The sequence below is a fragment of the Babylonia areolata genome, chromosome 11 (assembly GCF_041734735.1).
Source record: "Babylonia areolata isolate BAREFJ2019XMU chromosome 11, ASM4173473v1, whole genome shotgun sequence".
NCBI classification, from domain to species: Eukaryota; Metazoa; Mollusca; class Gastropoda; order Neogastropoda; family Buccinidae; genus Babylonia; species Babylonia areolata.
Genome location: NC_134886.1, coordinates 27,259,898 through 27,275,878, shown reverse-complemented (window position 1 = coordinate 27,275,878; position 15,981 = coordinate 27,259,898). Strand labels below are relative to the sequence as shown.

At 41.5% G+C, this 15,981-nt stretch overlaps 1 protein-coding gene across 1 annotated transcript in view; it reads right to left on the bottom strand.

Annotated features, from left to right (window-relative positions):
* Positions 1–12,033, bottom strand: part of LOC143287195 (uncharacterized) — a 12,686-nt gene extending 653 nt beyond the window's left edge. The window contains exons 1-5 of the mRNA XM_076595139.1: positions 11,795–12,033; positions 10,315–10,460; positions 8,206–8,347; positions 4,999–5,135; positions 3,990–4,137 (exon numbers count right to left, since the gene is read on the bottom strand). Of these exons, the coding sequence (XP_076451254.1) occupies positions 3,990–4,137; positions 4,999–5,135; positions 8,206–8,347; positions 10,315–10,460; positions 11,795–11,964 (743 nt within the window). The 5' untranslated portion in view covers positions 11,965–12,033. The remainder of the gene's footprint in view (positions 1–3,989; positions 4,138–4,998; positions 5,136–8,205; positions 8,348–10,314; positions 10,461–11,794) is intronic.
* Between the last annotated feature and the right edge of the window lie 3,948 nt (positions 12,034–15,981).

Sequence of the window (15,981 nt, the reverse complement as noted above, 5' to 3'; positions counted from 1 at the left end):
TAACAGTAGGAAACTGAACGTGAGGTTTTCGGTGAAGACAGAACTGGGCCATTTGTGAATGAAAAAAAAAGTAAATTTAAAAGTGCCTTCAATTCATAGATAAATGAAACAACAGAAAGACCGGGAGCAGAGAGAGAGAGAGAGACACACACACACACACACACACACACACACACACACACACACACACACACACACACAGAGAGAGAGAGAGAGAGAGAGAGAGCGACAGACAGACAGAGACAGAGGCAGAGAAACAGACAGACAGAGAGACAGAGAAACATTGACAGAAAGTGTGTTATGGACGGTATTCAATACAACTGAACAGCCATTTGAATCTTGACTAAAGGGAACTGCTCGGATGAAGAAAACGACCCATATCTCGAGATAAGTATCCATGGAATGATACAGTATAGTAATCAATACTATGAATGAATCAATTCAGGTTTCTAAACTTCGTGGATTTTCATTTCAGAATTACTCCCACGAACAGGACTCTGCTGCTAAAAAAATTTACATGCGCTGAATGTTTGCCAGTGCCAAGCAAGGTAATGTTTTAGTCTCGCATTTTTCGTAATTTTACAGTGCCCGTTTCAAAGCTGCATATGCAATTGTTTTGGTTTGTATTTTCATTAAAAGAAATCCCAGAAAAAAACACATTTATCTTGGAAGAGTACTTTGATATCCTTGAGTTGAACGTCATGCATTTTTCTCTGTGTGTGATGATCTGCCACATTTTAAGGATTACATTTACACACACACACACACACACACACACACACACACACACACACACACACACACACACACACACATATATATATATATATATATTATTCCAATAACGAGATTGTGAATTTATAAGAAGCTTCTTAGTAGAGAACACTTACTAAAGCCGTAAAAGAGACTCTAGATGCAGAGATAGTATTTTGTGCAATTGTTTAGAGATTTAATCATCAGGTCAGAACTTCTCTCAACTACTCTTAATGGCTTTGTTTCGCATGAGACGATTGATATACACGTTTAGTTTGAATAACTGACAGAACGACTTGTTTGAGTGACTGACAAGACGATTTATGTTAACAAAATACAGTTTAGAAAGAAGGGTGCCGGGCAACGTTAACATCTTAACCCGTGCACTCTTCTTTGTTGAAATAGGAAATGTCTCTTCTGAAAGACTAGTACCCAGACCACCATTCAAGGTTGTGCGGGGCACTCCATCCAAGGGGCCACAACCCTACTCCAAACGATTCACTTAACGCCTGTGAACTGACAGTGTGACAAACAAGAACCTGTCGCTGACAGTATAACATCTATATATGACTATATCGACGTTCAATTTGTGGAAATCGTATAGCATAATTATGCAACAATATTACACAGAACAACTTTGCAAGCTAACAGGTCCAGTACACATCAAGGAAGTGTGTTTGTGTACCAACGACGCGTACGATTGTAGGTCCCAAAGCTTTTTATTGCTAAATTCCCGACATCACTTTTATGATAAATTATTTTTTCGTTGCTTTAAAAAAAAAATCTTTGTACATTTGATATTACTGCACTGAAGATCGGATTCAGCACATCTGTGTACTCTCCACATCGTAGGAAAGGGCCATACAGATCAAAGCTCTCTGAGCTCCGTTGAATAGATGCTGCTGTGCAGTTTGTTTGGTTTTTAGATAAACAGTGTTTACACCCACCAGAGAAACCTACGTGTGTTCGAATGACAGAAACACCAACATAAAAAAAACATAGCATTTTCGCTGCCCATCTTAATTAACAAGGTGTCGTTTTAGTGGTGTCAGTGTAGTGTTAGGTAAGTCCCTTAATCCCACTTTCCTTTGATGGTAACCTCCAATGGCCACATCACATCACCAGAGGTGGGTGTCTACATGAATTGAACTCGGATGTAACTAGCAAACCCAATATTCAAACACACGTAACTGTGTCTACGTTAATTAAACTCTAATGTAACTAGCAAACCCTATATACAAACATACATCACTCAAATAGCTTTAGTTTATTTTTTTTTTTCAGAGTTACGACCCTTCCTTTAGGGCTGAATCCGGGCTGACCCGAAGAATGGCGGACGGCAAAGAGCCGAAGGGTTGAGGTCATGTCTGTGCAACATTAATCTGTTTCAGTTTGCAGTTCAAGTTGGACTGCCTGGTATACGGCCTTGAACTAACAAAGAAATAAACAAGAGAGGCACGGCCTTCAAGACTCACTTGTGGTACACTTTAAAAAAAAAAAAATCTAATCATTAAAAGCTTTGGGTTAAAAGAAAAAGAAAAAAGAAAAAAAAAGAAGTCCTAACGGCAGATTCGAACCCCACATGTTCGGGTGAGAAGAAACTGTCTTACCCATTACACTATCGTGGCTCCTTAGCTGACATTCAAAAATATAATATTTAAACATGCTTTTTTTTAAACGGCGATAAAACGATTGCGGTATTCGCAGTGAGAACGCTGTAGATTATATTATTCTGGTGTATCTTGGGCATTCAAGTTTAGTTACACCCGGTTGACACGGTCGATTCAATTTCTCTTTTATGTTCATTCTAGTTTTATAGTTTTAAAGTTGATATGGAAATTTACTATTTTGTTAAACTAATAACATGTAGAGCGAAGTACAAGTACTTCAAAACGTCGTATGAAGTGCCGGAAAGGACTTCATTTTGAGAAAAGTCATGACTGGAATTTTTACGTTTCATCAATTCAAGGGTATTGACTCTCATGGTTTACAATTTTTAACTGTGAATTCCGATTGATTCTGTGGATATTTTTATGGCAGTTTGGGGCATAATCCAGTAAGTGATGAGGCGTTCACAAATCTTTCTCTGAATAAATATTTAACGGTCTCCTTCTCCAACTTTCCATCACATGTTATCGTGTATTGTCGATTGAATATAGGATTGAACGGGCAGGTCAGCAACTTGAAACAAAATGGCGTCGTTCGCGTTCGCGAAGAATAATATGAGCACGCGCTTTGAATAAATATGTGTACGCAATTGATGTTTGCCCATGACCTTCAGGGCTCAGCCAATATATCTATAAAGTCCACTCGTATTGATTTTAGTATTTTCCGAAAAAGACCACTTGGGCGAATGAACATAGTGAAAGCCCTGTACACTGAGAGTAAAACACACAAGCTTTTTACATATTGAGTATAATTTCAAAATGTGATGTTTAAGATGAGAAAGCAGTTTAAAGCAAATTCAGCCCCTTAGCATTAATTACAGATTAATTTCCCTTTTTTACTATCTGCACCAAAGATGTGTAAAATAAATATAACTGCCATGTTTAGCAAAAGAAGTTCCTGTTTGAACAAAAAATGATAAAAATGACTGCTCTTGTTGTTGTGTCAGAATATCAGATCAAAGTGCCAAGTTTTGAGAATAAAAAATATGAATATAACAGTAAATTCAGTTTGCATATAATTTGGCTTCTTTTTATTTGTTTGTGCCCATCCCATAGGTGCAATATTGTTTTAAACAAGATGACTGGAAATAACTGAATTTTTCCTATTTTTATGCCAAATTTGGTGTCAACTGACAAAGTATTTGCAGAAAAAATGGCAATGTTAAAGATTACCACGGACACACACACACACACAGACAACCAAACACCGGGTTAAAACATAGACTCACTTTGTTTATAAAAGTGAGTCAAAAATGGTAAAAGATGGTTTAAAATCGAAGGTACCCTAAGATGAAGATAAAAGCGATTCATAAACTCTTTGTCAAGTGAAGAGGTGTTGGCAGGTCACAGCAGTCTTTACTGAAGAAGTGAGTTCATCTCAATGGCTGGAAACTGCTGTTCAGCTCACTGATTTGTTGGAGGCGAGGGCGTTGGGAGGAAGATGAGGGTGGGGTGTAAGGGAAAGAAAAGAAGAAGAAAAAAAAAAAAGAAATGTGTAGATGGAAAGGAAGATTTTTTTCATCTACAACAAAGAAATCGTCACCGTAAAAGATCTGATGAACTACGTACCGACACACATCGATGGCGTACGTGTCTTTGTCGATGTTCAGAGCCTGGAACTGGGATTCAAGGTCGGACAGCTCCTGGAGAAGCCTGTCCTGACACTGTTCCTCCTCCACGCTGCGGTTCTGTGAGCATCGGACTCCGTGAAGGTACACTGCAAAGGACAGGTTGTGTGTGTGTGTGAAGGCTTTGTGATGTTCGTGTTGCACGTGTCTACAAACACAGTTCTCTCCCTCTCTCTCTCTCTGTCTCTCGTCTGTAAACACAGCTCTCCCCCCCCCCCTCTCTCTCTCTCATTTCATCTTTCTCTTCTCTTCTTTATTATCTTCACTCTGTCGCCCCCCTCTCTCTTCCTCTCTTTATCCTATTTCAATTTTTTCTCTATTTTTTTTTCTTGATCTATTCTTTCTTTACGTTGAACCCCAGGGCTGGGTGAAAAAAAAAAAGCATTCTTGTTATCGTGCTTATCTCAATACCCTGGAAGAATAAAATTTCTTTTGTCCATTCGTTCGTTCTCTCTCTGCGCTTAGCTTCGCTTTCCAATCATGCATATCCACACGCCCTTCCTGTCTACTCACCCACCCGCACAACATCTTCAGCCCCTCCCCTCCCCTCCCCTCCTCCACCGCCCTTCCCCTCTGGCCTATCCGCCTCCCTCACGTGGTCACGTTATTTGCTTATTTATCATCATTGTTGTCTTATTTATTTATTTATTATTATTATTATTATTACATTATTATTATTTTCATTACTACTACCTTTTTTTAATATCATAATTATTATTTATTTATTTATTTATGTAAGCTTATATATATAGATATATTTATTTATGTATGTACGCTTATCTATGTATATATATATATATATATAATTTTTTTTTTCTCAAGCCCTGACTAAGCGCGTTGGGTTACGCTGCTGGTCAGGCGTCTGCTTGGCAGATGTGGTGTAGCGTATATGGATTTGTCCGAACGCAGTGACGCCTCCTTGAGCAACTGAAACTGAAACTGAAACTCACGTTGTCTGTTGTCACAGAGGAGGACCACCGTGCTGTTCATGGCGTCCACATCAATGCCAGCAGCCAGCAGGATGTCCGGGGTCTCTGAGCACATCGCTGCCTTCGTCTTTATGCAGTCCAGAATCTCCTCCCGTTTCCTGGAGAAGTGATAACACACTTTCCAGATTCAGTCATCTTCATGCATTCCAGAATCTCCTCCCGTTTCCTGGAGAAGTGATAACACACTTTCCAGATTCAGTCATCATCATGCATTCCAGAATCTCCTCTTGTTTCCTGGAGAAGTGATAACACACTTTCCAGATTCAGTCATCATCAGGCATTCCAGAATCTCTTCCGTTTCCTGGAGAAGTGATAACACACTTTCCAGATTCAGTCATCTTCATGCATTCCAGAATCTCCTCTCGTTTCCTGGAGAAGTGATAACACACTTTCCAGATTCAGTCATCTTCATGCATTCCAGAATCTCCTCTCGTTTCCTGGAGAAGTGATAACACGCTTTCCAGATTCAGTCATCATCATGCATTCCAGAATCTCCTCTCGTTTCCTGGAGAAGTGATAACACACTTTCCAGATTCAGTCATCATCATGCATTCCAGAATCTCCTCCCGTTTCCTGGAGAAGTGATAACACACTTTCCAGATTCAGTCATCATCATGCATTCCAGAATCTCCTCTCGTTTCCTGGAGAAGTGATAACACACTTTCCAGATTCAGTCATCATCATGCATTCCAGAATCTCCTCCCGTTTCCTGGAGAAGTGATAACACACTTTCCAGATTCAGTCATCATCATGCATTCCAGAATCTCCTCTCGTTTCCTGGAGAAGTGATAACACACTTTCCAGATTCAGTCATCAGTCATGCATTCCAGAATCTCCTCCCGTTTCCTGGAGAAGTGATAGCACACTTTCCAGATTCAGTCATCATCATGCATTCCAGAATCTCCTTCCGTTTCCTGGAGAAGTGATAACACACTTTCCAGATTCAGTCATCTTCATGCATTCCAGAATCTCCTCTCGTTTCCTGGAGAAGTGATAACACACTTTCCAGATTCAGTCATCTGTCATGCATTCCAGAATCTCCTCTCGTTTCCTGGAGAAGTGATAACACACTTTCCAGATTCAGTCATCTGTATGCATTCCAGAATCTCCTCTCGTTTCCTGGAGAAGTGATAACACACTTTCCAGATTCAGTCATCTTCATGCATTCCAGAATCTCCTCTCGTTTCCTGGAGAAGTGATAACACACTTTCCAGATTCAGTCATCTTCATGCATTCCAGAATCTCCTCTCGTTTCCTGGAGAAGTGATAACACACTTTCCAGATTCAGTCATCTTCATGCATTCCAGAATCTCCTCTCGTTTCCTGGAGAAGTGATAACACACTTTCCAGATTCAGTCATCTGTATGCATTCCAGAATCTCCCCCCCCCCATCCCACGTTTCCAGGCAAAGTGATACAACGTGTTCTAGATTCAGTCACCTCAAGTACATTCCAGCATCTTTCTCCTCCCGTTTCCAGAAGAAGTGATAACGCATGTTATAGATTCAGTCATCTTCATACATTCTGGAATCTCAACCCCGTTTCTGGAGGAGGAATGGAGGATGAATTTTGTTTAATGTCCTGTCACACATATCGGTGATTGAAGACATTTTGTTAAAGTATTTTTGAATACATTTGAGTATTATCGGTTAGAAGGGGTGGGGGATGTGACTGAATGGAGGGTTGGGGGAAACTGGGCAAATGAGGGTGAAATGAGGGTGAAATTTGAAAAAAAAAAGTAAATACAATTACAGGAAATTTCTATGTGAATTGATATGACACATGTTCCAGATTCAGCCATCTCACATACATTCCAGAATCCCCCCCACCTCCCCTGTTCACTGGTGAATTAAAAACGCAAAATGTTCCAGATTAAATCCAAGAGGAACATGATTAACTTACTTATATTACTTTATGCAGTATTGCAATACAGAAGTCACTGATACTTTCGAAACTAGTTCGCTTTTGGAACACCACTGCCTAAAACATCTGATACTTCGGTCAGTGAAAGGCACAATACGACAAGCGTGAGCCCACACATGCGCTCACCTCTCGTTTAGTTCTGTTTCGCTGAAGTCAGCTGACATTCCTTTGTGCCCTGTTATTTTTCTACCCGTTGTATCACAGCTAATTCGATTTTTGAAATTCAAGAGCGTAAATCTTTCATTGTAATATATACTTGCCTTTTTGAAAACACACCTACCCGCATGCGTATCCCCTCTAACCCCCAACTCCCATCCTCGTCCAAATCACATTGTGTGGAAAGATGTAAAAGGAAATATAGAAGATAATCTAACTGACAAACAAACAAACAAACAAACACGAACACCAGCTGCCATGATGAATTGTTGGCACGCGGACTGACAGGACACAGTCCGATCAAATCAGAGGTGAGGTTTTTGTTTGGGTCGGTGGCCCTCTCTTTCCCACAGCATGGACTCCAACTTCAAGGTGAGTATTGGGATCACAGAGTATCGGGAAATCCCGCGGACTTATAAATAGATGTAGGGCCGTGGGGTTATTCATTCACTTCACGGGTGCGTCCTGGGAAGTGTTGCTTAAATCATGACCAAGGGAGCATGTGTTCATGTCTCTCCAGGCCTGACTTACGCTGAAGTGCAGGCTATGCTGAGAAAAAAGCGTACAGTACAACGTTTTCAAATCGCCCCGAACCTAAATGGATCTCCATAGCAGCATCGTCGTTCATCCCCATCATCACAGGAAACACAACTCTCCGAATTCTGGAGCTCCAAAAACAAAATAAAACTAAAGAAAAAACAGATAAACAAACATAAAACAGTGGAATGAACAAAAACAGAAACTAAACCACCGAAGTAAAAAATTAGAAAATAACAAACAAGAAGAAGAAAAAAAATCATCATCAGCAGCAGCAACAAGTAAATCAACAACAACAATCTGCAAAATGTTCCACTCATAAAAAAACAACAACAAAACAACAACAAACAAACAAGCAAACAAACGGAAAAAGCAACAAGAAAAAAAACAAACCCCCAAAAGACAAAGAAACCAAAAACAAAAACAAACAAACAAACAAACCAACAAAAAAAAAAACACAAAAAAAAACCCCAAAAAAACCCAACTATCACAGTACACAAACGGGAATAACGAGTGACACACACTGTCAGGCACACAAACTGACGTGACTCACGTGCAGAACTTATCGACGTCGTCGTTGTCATGGCCCAGCATACTGTGTCTGGACATTGTCATGTTGGACAGGAACAGCGTGGCGTTCACCTCAGAACTCGTGAAACACTCTGCCAGGCTGGGCAACAGTTGCTCCCGACAAGCTGGAAAAAAAAAAAAAATCTGCAAAGCTCGGCAACAATCGCAACCGACGCACTGGAAATAAATTAGGGAAGGTATGGGTAATTGCGAACAGCGTGTAATTATGCGAACGATTCGATTACTGCCCCACCTCGAAGCGTTCTTAACGGTTACATTTCACAATTTAACGTCTGCTTCGATCTTTTCCAAATACCTTAATGAATATTCATTTCAAAAAACTACACACACACACACACACACACACACACACACTCACACACACACACATACACACATACACACTCACACACATGCACACACACACACACTCACACACACACATACATGCACACACACACACACACACACACACACACACACACACACATACACTCTCTCACACACACACACTCACACACACACACATATGCACACACACACACTCACACACACATACGACACACATACACACACACTCACAGACACACACACACACACACACACACTCACACACACACACACACTCCCTCCTCCCCAATACCCCCACCCCACCCTCTCATCTCCATACGAACCACTCTCCTCACTTATCAGCACTTCTCTCTTACGCCCATGAACTTATGAATAGATTTTTTATTTCATTTCTACTTTCATGGAACTATATTTACGTGCTCTTACTCCCATACTTGATCCCCGACCCATGATTTTTTTTTTTTGGTCCTGCCTCGTCATCTGCACCATTTCAGTGGTATTGCTCCCACGCCGCTCATTCCGAGTCACCCAAACACAGCCACACCCGGGTTCGTTAAACACACTACGAGCGTCGGCAGTCCGCAGGGAACCATCGATGTTAGGTCGCCAAGAGGCCACACACCAGAGGAGACCCTGCACAGCTGCTGACTCACTTCGGTGGTGTTCAGTGGTGCCTGTTCTGATTTAACGTACTTGGGACATCACCTACTAATTCCCCCTACTGAGGACAATAATGGCTTAGTCGCGGAGCCAGTGAGCGTCGCTCTCAGAGCGGAGACCGCCACCACGTCCCTCCAACAACAGCACCCCATGAATCTGCCGACACCGAAGACATTGACAGGACTCACCCCAAGCACAGAAGTGGAGGGGTATCGAAAGGCCTGAGACTTTGGGGCATTTTTTGTTTATATTAGTAATGATGAAGTAGGAGGATGACGATGTTGCTATGGAGGTCCAATTGGGTTTGGGACTTCGTGACAAGGTTGTACTCTACGCTTCCTTTCATAATGATATTCCGGCGTCAACCAGGCCCGAGAGATACAGAAACTTGCAGTGTTGGTCAGGTAATTACAGCAACACACCCAAAGACGCATCCGTGAAGTGCATGACACTCAACTGTGTGGTCCCAGTCTCCCCATTTAAGCCCACAGCACACTCAACTCTGGGTAGGAGCCGGGCGCGGGCCGAAAAACCCACTTCTGCTGAGATTCGAACCCGCGTCCTCCCAGCCGTCAGTTCGCGACGCTGTCCACTTCACCACGGCGGCTGGTCTTTTTTTCTTTAAAATTAAAAAAAAAAAAATTCTTTATTTACCTTTCTTTGGGATACTTTGTTTTATCCTTACAGAGTTCTTCCGAGATTCAGTTCCTATTTGATGTTGTTAACAACACTGTCGCTATGGTTTTACATGTGGCCACTGTGTGTACGTGCTGCTTACCGAGTACGTACACGAACGAACACTATAAGCTTTGGCTTGTTGCTGGCAGCTCTATGTATGTGTTTGCAATGTCCTTTGAGAATAAAATCATGTTTCTTCTTCTTCTTCTTCGTTCGTGGGCTGCAACTCCCACGTTCATTCGTATGTACACGAGTGGGCTTTTTACGTGTATGGCCGTTTTTATAAACCCGCCATGTAGGCAGCCATACTCCGTTTTCAGGGGGGTAAATCATGTTTATCAAACCAAACCCCCCTCGCCCCCCCTCTCCCCCCCCCCAACCTCCCCTATGTCCCTTCACTCACGGTCAGAACACTTGGAGTCCAGGGATTTGACGACCCCTCTGTGGAAGGTCTGGATGGTGTTCTTGTCGGCGTCACTGCAGCCCGCCACAAAGCCCTTGAACTGATCCGACACCCCTTTGAAACACCTCGTCAGGTGGTCCTCCACTCTGCGTACGGACGACAGGATGACACACCTTTTTTTTTTTTGAGGGGGCCTGGGGGGTAGGGGGTTGGGGGGCGGGGGGGGGGGGGGGCGTGGAGGGGTGGGGGCGCGCACGGACACACACGTTATAGACACAGACGCACATAGACATAGACGCAGACACAGACACATGCAGACATATATAGACACACAGACACACACATACAGACACACAGACACACACACACACACACATACGCAGAAAGACAGACAGACAGACAGACAGACACACACAGACACACACACACATATATATATATATATATATAATTATACATATATATCGAGAGAGAGAGAGAGAGAGAGGGGGGTGGGGAACATCACAGTTGAGGAAAACAAGAGCGCGCGCGCGCACACACACACACACACACACACACACACATATATATATATATATATATATATATATATATATATATATATATATATGTGTGTGTGTGTGTGTGTGTGTGTGTGTAAAAATGACGTGACGTTGGAAGAAAAAAACAAGTAGAAATAACTAACAACCTCTTGACACCACCCCCGCCACCACCACCACCACCCCCGAGAACAACAACACACACACATACGCTTGTATGTATGTAAGTATGTATGTATGTACACACACACACACACACACACACACACACACACACACACACACACACATATATATATATATACATACATACATACATATATCTATATATATACATATTGATATAACAATCTAATTACTCTCATATTACAATTACACATATACAAGAACAACAACAACAACAACAACAACAACACACACACACACACACACACACACACACACACACACACACACATATATATATATATATGTGTGTGTGTGTGTGTGTGTGTGTGTGTGTGTGTGTGTGTGTGTGTTTGTGTAAAAATGACGTGACGTTGGAAAAAAACAAGTAGAAATAACTAACAAACTCTTGACACATGTATTTATATGAATATATATCTATATACATCTATATCTATATCGACACACACACACACACACACACACACACACACACACATATATATATATATATATATATATACAATGATATAACAATCTAATTACTCTTATACTACAATTACAACAACAACAACAACAACAACAACAACAACAACAACAACACACACACACACACACACACACACACACACACACACACACACACGCATATATATATATATATATATATATATATATATATAGAGAGAGAGAGAGAGAGAGAGAGAGAGAGAGAGAGAGAATCTAATCATTCTCACACTACCATCACACACAAACACACACAAAAACCCACTGACAGGCAGGCCTGCAAAGTGAAGGCGGCTTCGTCGGGAGGCTGGACCCCCATGTTGCCGTCACGGGTGACCCACAGAAAGTGCTGGGGGCTGAGGGTGCTGTTGGACACGCACTGCAGGAACAGGGTCAGGAAGCTCTTCTGGCAGTTGGCCTGGGCCCCTACCTGCCCCATGCCCACCCCCAGTCTCCAGGCTCCTCGCCGCGGACTTGGTGCCAGCAGCAGTAGTAGTAGCAGGTGGAGGAGGAGCATCGTCAACGGCGGTGCTGTTTGTTGTGGGTTGTAGAATTTGTCCATCGTGAGAAAAGGGGGTGGGGGGGGGGGAGATGGGGATCCACAACAGTGAAAGAAGAGAGAGAGAGAGAGAGAGAGAGAGAGAGAGAGCGTGTGTGTGTGTGTGTGTGTGTGTGTGTGCGTGGGTGTGTGTGTGTGTGTGTGTGTGTGTGTGTGTGTGCGTGCGTGCGTGCGTGCATGTGTGTGTGTGTGTTTGTCTGTGTGTGTGTGTGTGTGTGTGTTTATGATCTTCAGTTTGACGTCCATTCACCAGAAGTGTTATTAGACAGAAAGAATAGAGGTAGTAGATGAGAGAGAGAGAGAGAGAGAGAGAGAGAGAGAGAGAGGTGTGTGTGTGTGTGTGTGTGTGTGTGTGCTTGTGATTATTAGTGTAAGAAAGGGTTGATGTATGTATTAGAGTAAATGAAAAGAAACGTCTATTACAAGAAATAAAAAAGTTTAAAGAGAGGGTGGTGTGTAATAAGTGAGGTGTGAGAAAATAAGTGTACGCATATCAAAAAGTATTGATTTACAACAATTCATATATCAATAACGACATTAATAAGAATACATCAAAGAAGGATACTAACTGGACTGGAGTTTAAAATTTCCGGAAACATTCTAATCAATGATTAATCATTCAAAATATTTTCAGTACTGATGGAACATTGGTAGACAAATCACCAACTACAGCTTTCGGAATTAACTGTCTTATGCTTGGACAGTGGATGAGTAGATGGCTTACAGTTATTTGGTTACCGCACTTACATTATATATATATATATATATATATATATATATATATATATATATATATATATATATATATATATATATATATATATATGTGTGTGTGTGTGTGTGTGTGTGTGTGTGTGTGTGTGTGTGTGTGTGTGTGTGCCTTTTGCTTTCCCTTTGTGTGTGCTCGCGCGTGAATGTATATAATGTGTGTGTGTGTGTGTGTGTGTGTGTGTGTGTGTGTGTGTGTGTGTGTGCGCGCGCGTGAATGTATGCAATGTGTGTGTGTGTGTGTGTGTGTGTGTGTGTGTGTGTGTGTGTGTGCATGCATGACGACCTAGTGTCTTATAAACTCAAAGTTTTCACGACAATTGCATTCCATTCTGTTCACACCCCATCGATCGATCTGGAGGTGAGTTACTCATTACCGGTAAAAGTGGCAGAAACGGTAACGGTAATTTGGAACGTCTGTGACGACTTTCACAATCATCAGGTCGACTAGGACAACGTCAAAACAAAATCTTCATCATTCGTGTCGTTGTCATCGTCATATTCATCACCATGACCATTATCATGACCACCGCCGTCGTTCTTGTGCTCGTCGTCGTTTTCACTGTTATTGTTATAATCAATATGGGAACAAGAAAAATAGAAAATAAAATTGATATTAGCAGCAACAAGACCAACAACGATACAAACAAGTTCAACATAAAAAAAAGAGAAAATGCATTTTGTGCGCGAGAGAGGGACAGAGACAGAGAGACAGACAGAGAGACAAGCACACAGAGAGAGACAGACAGACAGACAGAGACGGAGAGAGACAGAGACAGAGAAAGGGTTAAACATGAAACCAACCTCCAATGTTAGCAAGAATTGCCATACTGCTCGTCTGTGTCACCCTTGGCTGTATTACTGGTAATTAAGTTGCCTTCTACAACGGCTCCTTCAACTCTGTCTTCGTCTGTGTCTTAATCTCCTTTTCTCGAAAAGTTTATACCTTTTATTGTTCACAGCCCTGTTTGAGTGACTTGTTTTTAGACAACCTCGTCAATCAAAAAACGACCGCTGAAGGCGAAATCACTTTTTTTTTTTTTTACAACGGAACCTTGGAAAGAGAAATTTAAAACGTTCAACGAAGAATTAACGACAGCATCCACTGTTCACGACTCTCTCGTCACTAAAAGATTCAGGCTTCTGTTCTTTTAATCAGCACTGGGCTTTATTAAGCTAGTAACCTGCAGCGACGAAAATCAACACTTGGTGTCCACAAATCCAGTCATTTGAAGACATCAAACCATCCTCCTCTCTAGTGATTCTAATTCTGTCTGCCAATACAGACTTTTTCTTCAAGGAACCAGAAAAAGTGACCACTCTCTGGAAAGGTGACCACGCTGTGTATTTCTTCTTTACTCCAGAAAAGCCAGATTGGTAATGCCATTCTACGCGATCGGGTCAGGAATATAAAGACACAGCGGATTTGGGTCAAAACGAAGTTGAATTGAAGCATTTACGTGGGAGGTACAAACACACGTGATCTACACACGCGTCTGAGTGGAGGACCATAGACTGTGTCCGGGAGGAGGGAAGGTATGGAAGAAAAACATCCCAAACATCCTGTATGTATCACCCCAGGCATCAGAGAAGCCATCTCTCGTTCTTCAAGGTCATCGCGTCAAAACAACGCGCCATCTGACACGGAAATAACGTCACGTGTTTTTAAGTCCCTCTGAGGCATTAAAGAGGTCGGCCAATCGAATAGTTTGTCAACAAACCTGAGCCGTAAGGTTAAGGTCAGTTATCGACTTTTATATCCATTCTAAATTTGTAAACAAGTTACATACTCTTCTTTTTCTTCTCATCATCATCACCATCATTAACAATAATGATAATAATGATGATAATGATATCATTATCATATTATTATTATTATTATTATTATTATTATTATTTTTATTATTTACAGTCACTGTTACCTGGTTAGCAAGTGGTTGCAGATAACATACAGTCAAGATAAAAAAAAGAAAAAAAGAAAAAGAAAAAAGAGTATGCATGTGAATTTTTGTAAGTATCCGCATTATTTTTTTTTAGTATCATTTTGCTGCCCTCAAAAGTCAGGGCTGTTTCAGAGCCACTACACACACAAACCGCTCCATCATAATTATCATTATACACATACCGCTTCATCATCTCGTTTACCCCCCCCCCCCCCGACCCCCCCCCGACACACACACACACACCCACACAGCCACGTCCAGCCTCGTCTGCCGCAGTCCCAGTGCCGACAGTCCACAGTACGTCGCCATGAGGCTACACTTCAGAGGAGAACATGTACTGCTGCTGAGTCCCTTCAGTAATTTTTTCGCAGCAGTGTGCCCGCTCTGTTGAGACATACGAAGAACACCACTGACTGACGACTGAAGACTCTTATTGGATGAATAACATTTGTTGGTGGTGCATTAAAGGAGCGACACCGAGCACACACTAAACATCAGAGCGCGCGCGCGCGTGTGTGTGTGTGTGTGCGCGCGCGCGTAATATCTTCAGTTTAACGTTCATTCACTAGTATCAGGCATCTGCTTGGCAGATGTGGTGTAGCGTATATGGATTTGTCCGAACGCAGTGACGCCTCCTTGAGCTACTGAAACTGAAACTCACTAGTAGTGGTTAATAGGCGGAAAGAAGAGAGGTAGTGGGTGAAAGAAAGGGAATGCCTGTGAATATCAGTGAAGGAAAATGTTAATGTATGTTTTAGAGGAAATGAAAATAAGTCTACTATAAGAAATAACATGTTTAAAGAAAATGGTGGTGTGTAATACATGAGGTGTTATAGGGGGGGAAGTTTGGTGCATGCATATCAACTAGTATTAACTTACAACATCAACGAGTATTAACTTACAACAATGTAAATATTAAAAAACACCCAAAAAAACAACAACAACAACAACACGACATTAATTAGAATACGCCAAAAGAAGATACCAACTGGACTGGAGTTTAAAATTTCCGAAAACATTCTAAGCAGTGAATAATCATTCAAAATCTTTTCTGTAGCTTGTGGAACATTGGTAGAAAAGTGATCAACTACAGTTTTTGATATTAACTGTCCTATGCTTGGACAATGGATGAGTAGATGATTTACAGTTATTTGTTTACCGCACATGCATATTATATTCTTTGAAA